Source organism: Metopolophium dirhodum, chromosome 1 (assembly GCF_019925205.1).
Source record: "Metopolophium dirhodum isolate CAU chromosome 1, ASM1992520v1, whole genome shotgun sequence".
NCBI classification, from domain to species: domain Eukaryota; kingdom Metazoa; phylum Arthropoda; class Insecta; order Hemiptera; family Aphididae; genus Metopolophium; species Metopolophium dirhodum.
The window spans coordinates 21,427,846-21,443,772 of NC_083560.1; the positions used below are offsets into that span (position 1 = coordinate 21,427,846).

The following is a 15,927-nucleotide window of genomic DNA, read 5'->3' on the forward strand; positions in this document are numbered from 1 at the left end:
GACCCGTATAACCGTAGAATACGGGAAGATCTTAGATTTGCTAGGGGACACTGTAATGCTACATATTATAGTAGGTTGCCTATATAAGCCCCTTAATTTTTCTTTTTTAGACACTGATAACTATTAACTGATAAGTTATTAGTACAAAAGAACAAATACTTAGCTTTTTTCTAATTTTTAATTTATGTTCAATAGTCCATTAGCCTTTAGGTACTTAATATTATAGTGTTATTAGTGTTAAAATATAAAAATATATACATAGTTTATAATAAAACGTGCAATACATCATTACCATTTACCTGTATCAAGTGTATGGCTGTATGGATCGATATATTTAAATAAAATTAGTCATAGGTTTTTTAAATATTTTATTTATACACAATTAGGTTGGTATATTAGGTATTTATTAGTTAATATAGACCACAAAATGTAATGGCTTGATAATAATAACAATCCACAAGACAGTTAATTATTATTTGCGTACATTTAGTTATTTAGATAGACATAAACTACAGGAGCAATAAGTAATAACTTAATTATTAAAATAATAAAAGAAATAGAACTTAAGTATGAGAACATTATAAAATATGTATGAACAATATTTTTATATTTATGATATTATAATATGTAAATTAATAATTAGGTTTATAATATCAGTGGCGGAACTACGATCATTGAGGCCCGTGGATACAATATTTTTGGAGGCCCTATATCTGTAATTTAAATTTCTAAACATTTGGCTGTTTATCTGTATGCAATAAAAAAAAATATATTTATAGTAAATTAATAATTTATTTAATTATAATTTCGGAAACAGTAATAATAATATTTTATTTACATTGATAATGATTTTTTTCTGCTACGGTCTTGAGCAAACGTCTTCACCAATAACGATAAGTCCAATTTTTTAGCACGCTCATTTTCTATTGAAATCATCGCAAGACCACTAAGCCGTGTTTGGGACATTGTGCTTCTTAAATAATTTTTAATTAGTTTAAGTTTTGAGAATGTCCTTTCTGCACTCGCCCCAGTAACCGGTAATGTAAGGAACAAGTAAAATGCCGTTAATAAGTCAAGGAAACTAGTAATCAAATTATTATTTTCAATTATTAGTAATTTAGTCATATCAACAACGCTGTTACAAGACTTAAGTTCAGAAGCAAACAGACACTTAAATAAAGCCTCCATGGCGCCATTAAAAATATGAACAAAATGTATAATATATTATAATAATAAGTGACAATCGCGTCCAGGACAATATTAATATATTATAATAATATAACGTGACGATTTGCGAACACGGTATAATAATAAGATTGTCGATACTCGATAATATGGGATTTCGCGTTCACGATATATTTAAGAAAAGTAATATGGCAACTCACGTGATTGTACTAACTACTTATCATCAAATTTTAAATTATAAGGTTATTTAATTTTCTTTAAAATTTAATATATTATGTAGATGAAATATATAAATATGTTCAAAACCATTAGTTTTAATAATTATTAATATTAAATTTCTAGTATTTACGTAACACCAATGACCACAATGATTCAATGATTGTATACGAATCACAATTTAATGTTGTCTTTCAATACAAAATAATTGTAAAACTACTTACCTACCTAATTAACTTGGATGTTGTTTCTGACACCAAACACCGTCAAACACCCAATAACACCACTCTCATATTAAAATCAGAATAAAATTAAAAAAATAATTTATTTCTTGGGCCGTAGACCGTAGTATATAATAAACTATTTCTATAATTTAGTATACCAGCTATTATAGGCCCCACTCTGAGTTACCGCGTATCGCCGCCGCATGCCCGCATATCGCGATAAGACATGACAATATTATTTTTTTTTTTTTTTTTTTTTATTGATCTTATAAACAACCCGGCATCTGTGGCCATTAGTTACAGCTATGGTGGCACAAAAGTTAATAACAATAGGGGTTCATTATGCTATCGTATTCTAATAACTATACAACTGTGGAAAAAAAAAAAAGAACATAATGTTTAGATTGAGTTACATAAATTAGTTGATTTTAGGAAGTTTATTATCTTGTAGTTGTCCTCGGATTCTGGTCCCAGTGCGGAGCCGAGTGTCGCGTCGATTCCGATCTTTTGTCTATCTTGTTCGTACTTGAAACATTCCGTTATTATGTGTTTCACGGACAATCTTAAACCACAAGCATCACATAAAGGAGCTTCTTCCTTGGCCATTAAGTATCCGTGGGTAAGTCTAGTATGTCCGATGCGCAGGCGGTTTAATATTATTTCTTCTTTCCTTTTTAAAGAACTGTTAATCCATCGGTTGATGGAAGTTTTAATTGTGTTCAGTTTGGTAGTTTGTTGCTTCCATACCCGAAGCCATTTGTCGTTGGACATCTCACTAATATGGGATTTTAAGTCATCGTATGTTAGCCCTGGTAATACTGTTACTCCCGAGTTTGAGGTGGCAATTTTAGCCTGTTGGTCTGCTAGTTCGTTACCAATGATGCCCGAATGTCCGGGAACCCACATTAGCGTGATATGTTTGTTTCTAATTGAGGCCTCGTTTAGTTTATTTTGTATTTTTATTGCGATATCTCCAGGATGGAATTGGTTTTTGATGCTGGTGAGGGTACTTAGGGAGTCACTACATATAATATGTTTTGGGTGGTCTTCGTGTAATATTATTTTTAATGTCTCGAGTATTGCAATTGCTTCAGCCGAGAAGATGGAGCATGTTCTTGGAAGTTTGAATAGTAGATTTCTGTTTTGGAATATTATTGAAAACCCTACTTCGTCATAAGACTTAGAAGCGTCCGTGTATACTTTTTGGTAGTCTTTATATTGTTCTAATATACTGAGAAAGTGACTTCTGTATACTGAGGGAGGGGTTTGGGGTTTTAGGAAGGAAGTTAATTCTGTATTTATTGAATAATGGGCTATCCACGGGGGATAGTTCATTGGTTCTCTTGATATTATTAGAGCCGGGTCAATGCCGTTTACATTTAATTCTTGGTGAATTTCAGTATTTTCCTCAGTGAGTGGAATGAATTTGGCTCTGACTGTTCTAACCAAGTATTTTAGAGCTAAGTCTGTCCTTTTTAACTCGGGAGGGTATTCTCCGGCTATGTTATAAATGCTTAAAATTGGGCTACTGCGGAATGCGCCTATAGCCAGTCTTAACCCGCTGTTATTAATAGCATCTATTGATTTTAGCGTAGAGTAGGATGCAGATTTGAACATAATGGCACCGTAGTTTAGTCTGGACTGTATAGTAGATCTGTGTATCTTGATTAATGTTTGAGAATCACCTCCCCAAGCTGTGTGAGATAATATTTTGAGTAGGTTTAATGCGTTATTGGTTGAGGTCTTAAGGTATTGTATGTGGGTTGCCCACGTGAGGTGGCGATCGAAAAAGAGACCAAGGATTTTGACAGATTTTTGGATGGGAATTGGCTTGTCGTCGAGAGTAATATGAAGTTGGCCTACCTTTCTTTTTTGAGTGAATACTATGCAGTTTGATTTTTTGGGAGAGAAGTTAAAGCCTGTCTTTCCTGCCCATTCTTCGACATTGTTAGTGGTTATCTGGAGAAATGTTTGTACTGTGCAGATGTTATTGCTTCGGCATGAGTAATTAAAATCGTCAGCGAAGAGGTTGCATTTTACGGGAAGGGAGCAGCATTGGGTTATGTCGTTTATAGCTAACAGAAAGAGCGTTACTGACAATGCTGAGCCTTGGGGTACTCCATTTTCTTGAGAGAATTCATTGGACATCTGGTTATTCGCTTTTACTTGGAAAGTGCGGTCTTTTAAAAAATCGGCTATAATATTGAGTGTAAAGCCTTTGACTAAAATTCGATTGAGTTTGATTAATATGTTATGTCTCCAAGTTGAGTCGTATGCCTTGGAGATGTCCAAATTAACTAGTCCCATGATTTGCTTGCTTTCGAAGGTCTGATTTACTTCGTGTTTAATTAGAAAGAGGTTGTCAATTGTGCTTCTATTTTTTCTAAAACCACTTTGTTGTTTAGAAAGGAAGTTGTATTTTTCAAGGAACCAAGTTAGTCTATGGTTGATAATTTTTTCTAATATTTTGCACATGGTGTTCAGTAGAGTAATTGGTCTATATCCTTCTGGTTTAAATTTATCTTTAATATTATTACTCGTTTAATATTATTATTCACATTAATTATTAATAGTACCTACCTACTAAATACTGAGTATGGTACTATGGTGTATGGTTATCCGCTATCAGTATACTTAGTATTATTTCAGTATTCAATGATTTTATTTACTTGAACCAAAATTTTTTTTAAAAAGTACATTTTGCTGCGAGGCGCCGAGGCCCCTTTCACGATGAGGCCCGCGGAAAATCCCGCCTTCAATCATATGTAGTTCCGCCACTGTATAATATAATACAATATAGGTAAAATATTGCGCCAAATTATTTGTATTAGTTAACGAGTACATAAAAGTGATATGGAGAAAGGGGCTGAATAGGCAATCACATACATTTTGTAGCACTATGACGCCAGCAGGTTTCTACAGAGATTCTCGTAGGTTAGGTTAGGCTATATAATAAAATAAAAATTTTTCCCATATTATATTGTATTTTTCAATATTTTTCAGTATTCAAAACATATTAACTAACCAATTAGAAGAATGGCAACAAGACGAACAAAAACTAAGAACACTTTTAAATGATTTATGTAAATTACGACAGGATATGATCAATACAAATTATTTGGACTTGTAAAAACTTATACTGTACAACAAATAATTGAATACTAATTATATATTTTATAAAATAACATTGCTGAAGTTTATAAAAAAAAAATTTCAAATTATTTTTTTATTAATAATTTGGGTGTTAATTAAATTTGTTTGGTTTTTAAATTTTTAATTTAAATTGTTATATTATTAAAAAGAATAAGCATTTTTTAAAAACAAATATAGAACTGACAATCTTTATATAAATTAAAAAACACTATCTAGTTCAGTAATGTATTAGTCCCTGAAAGGTAAAAGTTCATTCTTCATTAACTATTATACAACATAAATCAGCTGTTGTGTAATTACAGTGAAATGGTGGCAAATTCAGACAAAATAGTTTTTATTTTATATTCGATCATTTTGATGATGGAATTGATAGATTATTGAGAACATTGTAACAAAATATTATTTCGAATGAAAAAACTTCATTGGTCGATATATATACCTCCGAATTGGTGCTATCTAGGTAAACGATTTATATTGAAAAACTCAACTTTTATAATAATTCAAAACTGATGATAGACAAAAGTCACAAAACCTTGTATGTTCATATTATTTTATTAAAGTGTGGTATTTTCCAGTGAATTTTTAATTTTGTACACTATAAATTAGTATAAAACACAAATTAGTTAAACACAAGATTCAGGGAGTAGAATTGATACTATTATAAAAAAACCAGTGTTTTTTGTGTAACTTCAGACACCATTGATGTAGCGTACAATAATAAATACACATTTTATTTAGTTCTTTTGTTACCTATATAATATTACCTAATTAGTATTTCTTAAATTTAAAGTTTATTTTATTCGAAATGTATTTTTTAAAGATTGCGTTCAATAAAACTATTTATATTAAATTATTGTGTTATTAATATAATATCAATATCAATTTGTTAGTAATAAATAAACGGTGAACCGCGAGAAACAAATCGTTATAACGCTGTTATCATTTCAATATGCAATTTCCTGCATTTGCGTCAATATTATAGAACAAAACAACGGACTAAGATAATATAATGGACTCACATCGAACAGACTGGGGGGACAAGCGTCAATGTTTTGCCCCTTAACTTCATTTCACATATCAAATAAAATCCCTAGCTGTTATTTAAACGCCATCTACAAGCCCGGATTAAGATGATTTTGGGCCCGGGGCCAAATATTTTAGGGGCCCATAACCAAAATCAAAATATTCGGGACGCACATATAAATATATTTAACAAAAAAAGGTGGTTAATAATATTATATAACAATAGTAGAAACTATTATCGACCCATCTCACTTGGTTCTACAGTTACATAATGAACATGTGAAACATAGTATGATATGCAAACCCACATTAAATCATATACATATTCGACATTACAAACACTTAAACATATTATACAGATTACATAAATATATATATATATATACAAAAGGTATATAAAACATTCATTAGGTTTTTTTGTTAATGTTTCGAATTTTGTTAGCTATAAGTATTACAATTTAACATAGAAAACTGTAAATATCGAATATATTATTATGTATACCTAACGTTTATGATGATAATTATTTGTGTGTTTATGTGTTTTTATTGAAATTACGACATTTGTATATGCATTTTGTAGGAAAATAGTTGATATTTAAAGAAATGCATGATATGAATATGATTTTTATTTAAATATCTGTTAATTTATGTAAATATGAATATGAAATTTGTATTTTCAGAGAAAATATGATACTATTATACAAATGTGTGTAATAATTATTTATATTAAAGTCGAATACAATAAAACCTATATTTATATCGGCTTTGTAAACTGTTGAAATTACACATTTTTGTGATATTTTTTCATAATTACTTATCGTCTTATTAAAATTTTTTATTAAGATCTGTATAGTACATTAGTACTCATATGTGTTGAAGTATAATTAATATGTTTATATTTATGATCTAAATGGTGATATTTACGACAACTATATAGAAATATAATATTTATCATAATATGGTTAGTCACATGGTGAGTAAGACATTTAAAACTTTAACTCCAATCAAAAGAAGAATGAAGTTACGAACTGTTATATTATTTATATTATATACAAAATATGTAATAATACAATACTATCATTAATGTTTGTGAAATTGTATTTATTTCAATTCTAAAACTGTATAAGTACAGTTAATATACTTCTTTTTTAATTTTAAAATAGAAATGTATTTGTTTTGATTATATGAATGATTACATAAGTTATGCCTTCAAAAGTGGGTGATATTGAGTAGGTAAATTAAAGTATGAAATAAAATTTGCGCACGCCTATGGTAATAATAATATTAATTTATATTATGTAGCTTTCAAATGTTATGAAAAATATACTACTGTCTACTGCAATAATACCGAAACAAATCATTCGTATTCATTTATATTTAATATAATATAACTTATATCAATGCTATGGTACAATTTAAAATGTAAAGCAATTAATTAAATATTAATATGTTTGGACTAGACGAATTTAACCGGAAATCGGAATATTCCTGGACGAAATTTACGTACCAATGTTTTAAAAGTACACTGACCGCAATTTACATAAAAAATGACTGTGACCTTTTTTTGGGGACTTAATTTACTGGTTCCATATAAGATATGACCGTGACTTTTTTGGGGGACACAATTTACCAACTCCAGCTATATAAAGTTCGATAACGATAAATTATTGATAAGATTATCAAACGTTTTTGCAATAATAGCCACTAAATCAAATATGTGAAAAAAAACGTCTTTTACGTCGAACTTTTTTTCTTTGATTTTCATAAGTTCATGCATAACAAGGAATGCTGCACTTGAAAATTGTAAACGATTACTCATAATTCACAAACAAAATAAATATAAAATAATAACTAAATAATTGTAATATTTATGGAGAAAAAAACTATAAGAATTGAAAACTGACAATGTCCGTAAACAGCTCAAAAAGATTCAAATTATTTTCAATATTGTATTGTTGAATATAAAATGAAAATATAAACATTGATTAAAATTGTCATGTATCTACAGTTGTTCGTTTTTGAATAACAATAAAATTACAATACCACTACATAAGAAATCGAGTAAATATCAAATGTTGTAAAAATATGAATTTCAAACGCTCATAAAAATTTAATTTCATTTGATTGTAGACATTTTTTTTTGATAAAGGTAGATAAACTTATGAATAATCTTGTATTACATTTTAAAATTGAGATTTGAAAAGAAAAATTTTTATGAGTACTCATCACAAAAAAGTTTGCTAAACATCGTGATTTGAACTTTGCTTATAAAAAATGCTTATAAAAATAAAAACTGTGACAAAGGATTTTTAAGATTTTTCAAATGTCATTGTAACATTATAGTATGAGCTTTGTATTAAATTTTTAAGTTTTTAACTCAACAAATAAAGTTTTATTGACACTCTTAGAAAAAAACTCTAATAAAATTGAAAACTGAAAATATTCCTAAACAGTTTAAAACAAATCAAAACATTTTGAAAATGTTATTGAGTATTGAAAATGCATATATAAACAACCAGTGAAAATATCATGTATATACATTTATTTGTTTTAAAGTTATTTTTTTTTTTTATTTCATTTATTTAAGCATATTTACAATCTATACAATTTGTACAATAAGTAAATTTGATAACATAGGTAATATTAATGACTTAACTTTTTGTATTGACGAGTTGCTATTTCGTTGACTGTTGGGATTTGGAGATCTTTATGTAATGCGTCGTTATGTCATATACCATGGGGCTCCAGTTATTTGTCTAAGACATGTAGACTGGAAAACTTTTATGGGTCTTATATTGGATGGTTTAGCTTGGCCCCCGATTTGTATACCATATGACCAGAGGGGGGTAATTATTGTCTTGTCTATTAATATTTTGTTTTTTAAATTCATTGAAGAAGACAATAATGGACGGAGGAGATGTAGACGTGTGTTTGATTGTTTTCTTTTCTGTTTTGTGTGTTGGGCCCAGGTAGTTTTAAAGTTACACCAAAAACCAAAATCGATTTTGTCAAAAACTGATTCTGTGTAAAAATTCCTGTTTTTCCTTAAATTTTATGTTGTTTCTCCCAAGCTTTTAAAAGCGATTGGGAATCTTAAAACTTAACCTCTCGAATGCACCAACTAGATTCACTTCTCCATCGAATAATATACTGTTAAAGAAAATCGAAGACGTTTTACTGCCCCAAACCGTGATGACAGAGGCAACAATTAAAAAATTTTAAATTTAAAAAAAAATAAAACACACATCATTGTAAAAACAATACATTCATTGCTCCGCTCAGAATCTAAAACGATTATAGCATAAGTATATTACTAATAATTATGAAATAATAATAAATTCAAAAAAGTACTATTATTAGTAGCTAATTATTAGTAAATTGGACTAAGAAAATTAGGTAGGTACCTATATAATCAGTAAATCGCTTTAGGTACCTAAAAATGCATGAACAATAAATTAATAACAGCAATTATAATGACAAAATATCTTAATAAAATATATTAATATATAACATCAATATAATATAGGTAGGTACTAAAATCGGAAAGTGGAATCTAGTTAGTGCATTGGGGAAGTCAAAATTTAAAATTCAAAAGCACCTAGAAAAACAACATAAAAATTAAAGTATAACGAGAAGTTTTACGCAAAATCGGGTTTTGACAAAATCGATTTTCGTTTTTGGTATAACTCTAAAACAAACGAACGTATATAAATGAAAATGGTTGTTTGCATATACGCATTTTCTATACACGATAACATTTTCAAAATATTTTGATTTGTTTTGAACTTGTTTTGAACATTTTCAGTTTCCAATTATATTAGTTTTTTTTTCTATGAATGTCAGTAAAAATTAATTTATTTGTCGGGTAAAAAAGCTTGAAAATGTAATACAAGGCGCCTACTTTATTGTTATAATAGAATTAAAAAAATTTTAAAAATCCTTAGTCACAATTTTTTTTATGAGCATTTTAAAGCTTATATGTTGAAAAATCACAAAATTTAGCAAATTATTTTGAGTTAAGAATTCATAAAAAAATTTCTTTTTAAATCTAACATTTGAAAATTTAATACAAGATTACCCATAGGTATGTCTAGCTTTACTAAAAATAAAAATATTTACAAGCAAATTAAATATTTATGAGTGTTTGAAGTTCATATTTTTACAACACTTTTATTTCATTTCTCATGTAGCGGCTTACTACGGCTCACAATAATATCATCAAATATTCTTCGTATTATGTTATGTATATAGTATATACATAATAAAAACCCTTATTATAAATATAATAATATCATACTGCCCATAAATTAAATGACCTCATTCGAAGCAGACGTAATACTTAATTTCTCGCCAAGTACTCCTTATCGTGGTCAGTGTTGAAAGAGTAAGACTTTATCTGGGTTAGGTAGGGATCTCACCCTTGAACATCCAGTGCTCGTTATCGTGGTCACCAAAAGGAGAATTTAAACAAGCTCATACAGCAGGTGTCGATAACTACTAACTCTTTCGACAGTTTGGGAATCGGAAACCGAAATATACCTGTTGTATACGTTAAGCCTTTGCCTGGCGTATACGACACATATCATATGCTGACGCTCTTTTTCTTATACAATGATAATATTTGTGGTATCACCCGTATTAGACAATACGCGGTAAACCAACTATCGCCTTACCCTCGTATTCTCTAGTTAAGGACACTCTCTAAAGTTAATTAGAATAGCACTGTTAACTCGTTGAGGTACGATAGTAGGCGCTTGTCAATTCTTAGTTCGTTCCTATCTAGTTGAAATGACTCAAAGATTACATATACCTTGGCACTATTCAGTTTAATAAAACTTCATTGACACATAGTACGTATATCCCGGCGCTGTTCCTATAAAAGGTAAGAACGTAAGAATGACTAAAATAATGTTTAACTCGGGTTTTCAGGTCGGAAACACTTTTATTGTATTAAAACAAACATAAATAAAACACTTAGCAAATTCAGATCGCCTAGCCCGTACTACGATCGGCGTTTCACACGCACGTCGTAGTTACGTTCTCGCCGAATCACTCAGCGACAACTGGGGGGGGGGGGGGGGAGGGTGGGCGTGCCTGCGCGTACGGCGGTGTTATATAGAAAATATTATTGTCGCCTCAGCACATTATTGCTTCGCTGGCCTGACCTATGTCAATAATTTACAATTTGAAATATTCCCACCTATATTACATATATATAAAATAATATTATTTTGACGACTGTCTGCAATATACGACATATTCTATCATTGAATTCGAATTAAATACTATCCATTACAGTGACCAACTTTTAACCTACTGTACATCAGAGCGACACCCACTTAACCACCTTTTTTATATTACAACCTATATCATATGTATTTATAATATTTTTTTAGTACCTACCTACATACTAATTATTAAAAACAACTTAGTAGCTATACATAAGATAGCTCTACAAATATTTACTATACATATGTATATATTTATGTATTATATTTAATCGTATAACTAAGTATCATAATTTATAATTATGCATAGCATTAAACTGATGACATTTACGTGCACATTTGTACATAATATACCTACTCCAAGCTTGGTCCTACATACAAAATGGTCGTAAATAACACGTTTCGTGTTTATATTTCTAGCGATATGTATTTTTTACCTACATTTATGATCTAAATGGTGATATTTACGACAAATATATATAAATATAATATTTATCATAATATGGTTACATATAATATGATTTTTATTTGGAAATCTGCTGATTTTTAATATGAATAAGACGTTAAAAACGTAAAAGTAACATTGATACTCATTACTCAATGATAATAAATAAATAATAATTTGGACTCTTGACTATGTTCATCGAGAAATAATTGACATCAAGTATCAATGTCGATGAGGTGAGTGAGACATTTAAAACTTTAACTCCAATCGAAAAAAGAATGAAGTTACGAACTGTTATATTTATATTATATACAAATGTCATAATACAATACTATCATCAATGTTTCTGAAATTGTATTTATTTCAATTTTTCTTTTTTAATTTTAAAATAAAAATGTATTTGTTTTGATTATATGAATGATTAAGTATTAATAATTGAAGTTATGCCTTCAATAGTGGGTGAAGACCTACTCAATGGTAAATTTAAGTACGAAATAAAGTTTGCGCACGCCTATGGTAATAATAATATTAATTTATATTATGTAGCTTTAAAATGTTATAGATAAATGTTTTTAGACTAGATACATAATTATTTTATACACTATTCTATTTACTTTATAAATAATGTAAAACGCATGTATATTGCCATCACAAGATAGTATATATCTTACCATGTCTAGTAGATATAAAATAATTAGTCATAGTTTGATTTTGTATAGGTATAATATATACTGAATATTCGTCCTATTACATTTCTATTTTACTTACTGAAGGGTAGATAGAAACAATTATTGAAATTTTTAAAATTACCGATAATTTTTTAGTTGTTGTTTTTCAATGTTTAGCCGCGTTGCTGTAGAAATAAACGGAGCGTTTAGAGTTAATCGAATTTCGTACTTATGTGTATTCTGCAGTTTAGTGAACGTTTCATTTTTCATATTGATAACACGAATATTCGGTCGAGGAGACGTCGAAGTAACGACTTTCCCGATTTTGTAACTACTTGTTTATCAGCACTTTTTTATTATTTTTTTAAATAACATTTTTACTGGATCTTCTGTATAAATGCATCCGGGGCCCTTTAGGTAATTACCAGGCTGACACTGTGTATTGCGATACAAGATACTCGATACTTCATAATATTATAATTGTATCGAGAAACAAGATACAAGATACAGCTGTATCTAAGATCAGGGGTGTATTTATGGGGGTGGCTGAGGGGGCTTCAGCCCTCCCCTGAAATCTAGGAATTGTTTATTAAGTTTACTTATTATGTTCTACTAGATGTAAAATCGTAAAAGTTCAATATAATTTTATAAAGAATTATTATTAACAACGAACAAGTTATTCATATTATAATGTGTCAATGACGATTTTGATCGTAATGATTATATCTATGAGTTCGGTACATAATGCTTAATTTTGACGTGTGGCATTATCGTAATTTTATTTGATTTGCTGATATTATACACGCGTTGTCGTGTTTCAATCATCGTGCAATAATTATACGAGCATTAGTGTCTGTGAAAATTTAATGTATCCAAACATGTATGAATTACTAAAAATACTAGCTATAATACCAGTGTCCACCGCTACAGTTGAGCGTAGCTTTTCGACGTTGAGAAGACTCAAAACGTATTTAAGAAATACAACTTCAGAATCTAGACTAGTGGGACTTGCCCTTTTAGCTATTCATAGAGACATTGACATACCAGATGACATTTTATTAGATAAATTTGCTAACAGTGGCAAAGAAAGAAATTTAAATTTGATTTATTATATTAATATCGTATTATTATTATTATTATTATATATTATTTCTTTATAAATTTTTTGAAAACATTAAAAATCATGACAAAAATTAAAATTGTGTACTAATTTTCTAACTCTTATTTTTAATAGGCTAAATTAGGAAATTTTAGTTGGAGAAAATACCACAGCCCCCTCCCCCCCCCCCCCCAAAAAAAAAAATATATCTAAATACCCCCCTGTCTAAGATATACGTATCTTAGATTTTTGTATCGAAGATACTTCCAAAATGTACAATATAAATCAAATCCAACCCTGACTAGTGACTGTTATTATACAATGCATATTTATATAATTAAACATTTATAACATGGGTACCTACTAAAATTATTAGTAGAATTTTATAAATATAATTAAATACTAAGTAATTACTAATTAGTATAATAGTAATGAGTAAAATTGTTGATTACAGTATTATAATAATCAGTATTTGCGATTTTGGATTCATGGAAACATGCAGTATGTAATGGGTGACACAATTTAGTATTCAGTGTTAAACAGTATGTTTTAATAGACGTAGCTAAATTGAAATTAGGCTATGTAAATAATATCTAAAATCAAAATTACTTATTGTACACATGTTGTATAGATAGTAATTAAATATTTTTGATGATGAAAAAAAGAACGTACCTATTTATTATGTTAATATTTTATCGATTGAAAGTTGTCTGTGTTCTGAAAAATAAAATTTGAACAAATATAACTCGATACCTCTAACAAATACCAAAGATTAGAATACGGGAAGCTCTTAGATTTGCTAGGGGACACTGTAACGCTACATATTATAGTAGGTTGCCTATATAAGCCACTTAATTTTTCTTTTTTAGACACTGATAACTATTAACTGATAAGTTATTAGTACAAAAGAACAAATACTTAGCTTTGTTCTAATTTTTAAATTATGTTCAATAGTCCATTAGCCTTGAGGTACTTAATATTATAGTGTTATTAGTGTTAAAATATAAAAATATATACATAGTTTATAATAAAACGTGCAATACATCATTACCATTTACCTGTATCAAGTGTATGGCTGTATGGATTATGGACACTGGATTACTAAAACAAGGTTTATTTCATAGAGTAATACTTGATGGTTAGCTTATTGTTTTTAACTGATAACTATTAACTGATAAGTTATTAGTACAAAATAACAAATACTTAGCTTTGTTCTAATTTTTAAATTATGTTCAATAGTCCATTAGCCTTGAGGTACTTAATATTATAGTGTTATTAGTGTTAAAATATAAAAATATATACATAGTTTATAATAAAACGTGCAATACATCATTACCATTTACCTGTATCAAGTGTATGGCTGTATGGATTATGGACACTGGATTACTAAAACAAGGTTTATTTCATAGAGTAATACTTGATGGTTAGCTTATTGTTTTTACTATAATTTGATACAGTTCTACACGGTTATACGGGTCTTAAGTTGTAGACATTTTAATGATATTGATAGTTGTGAAAAAATAATTATTTAATTCTCACAAAATATTGATTATACTAACTAAAAAATATGTACAGTGAGAAATGTGTGACATAAAGATTAATACAAAATATTATTAAAACAATATAAAAAAATGTAGGTACCTACTAAATATTTACAATAGTGTACACCATCATTACAAGTCATAATATTATGTACAATGTACAAATACAAAATAATAAAAGAAATAGAACTTAGGTATGAGAACCTTTAAAATATGTATGAACAATATTTTTATATTTATGATATAATATGTTAAATTAATAATTAGGTGTATTATATTATACAATATAGGTAAAATATGGCGCCAAATTATTTGTATTAGTTAACGAGTACACAAAAGTGATAAGGAGAAAGGGGCTGAATAGGCAATCACATGCATTTTGGAGCGCTATGACGCCAGCAGGTTTCTACAGAGCTTCTCGTAGGTTAGGTTAGGCTATATAAAAAAATAAAAATTTTACCCATATTTTATTGTATTTTTCAATATTTTTCAGTATTCAAAATATATTAACTAACCAATTAGAAGAACGGCAACAAGACGAACAAAAACTCTTTTAAATGATTTAGGTAAAATACGACAGGATATGATCAACACTAATTATTTGGACTTGTAAAAACTTATACTGTACAACAAATAATTGAATACTAATTATATTGTTTATAAAAAAAACATTGCTGAAGTTTATAAAAAAAAATTTTTTTAATTATTTTTTTATTAATAATTTGGGTTTTAATTAAATTTGTTTGGTTTTTAAAATTTTAATTTAAACTGTTATATTATTAAGAAGAATAAGCATTTTTTAAAAACAAATATAGAACTGACAATCTTTATATAAATTAAAAAAAACTATCTAGTTCAGTAATGTATTAGTCCCTGAAAAAAAGTATGTAAAAGTTCATTCTTCATCAACTATTATACAACATAAATCAGCTGTTCTGTAAGGTTTTCTATCACTATGCCCGCCCACTCGTTATTCAATCAACCAGAGCTGTTCAAAGTGAGTATAGAGACTGAAAAACTTTTATTTGTGGACTAAAGATTAATAAAAATTAGTATAATCTTCTTTAAATACACGGGACAAAAATAAAATTGATTTCTAGCTTCATCATTTTTCATTAGATTCTGAGCGGTGCTATGAATGCATT

The 15,927-nt window shown here is 28.5% G+C and overlaps 1 protein-coding gene across 1 annotated transcript in view; it reads right to left on the reverse strand.

The window, feature by feature from the left end:
- Positions 1-2,024: 2,024 nt before the first annotated feature.
- The window catches only part of LOC132934092 (uncharacterized), an 18,711-nt gene continuing 4,808 nt past the window's right edge, over positions 2,025-15,927 (reverse strand). Inside the window, exon 2 of the mRNA XM_061000373.1 lies at positions 2,025-4,147. Within this exon, the coding sequence (XP_060856356.1) occupies positions 2,025-4,147 (2,123 nt within the window). The remainder of the gene's footprint in view (positions 4,148-15,927) is intronic.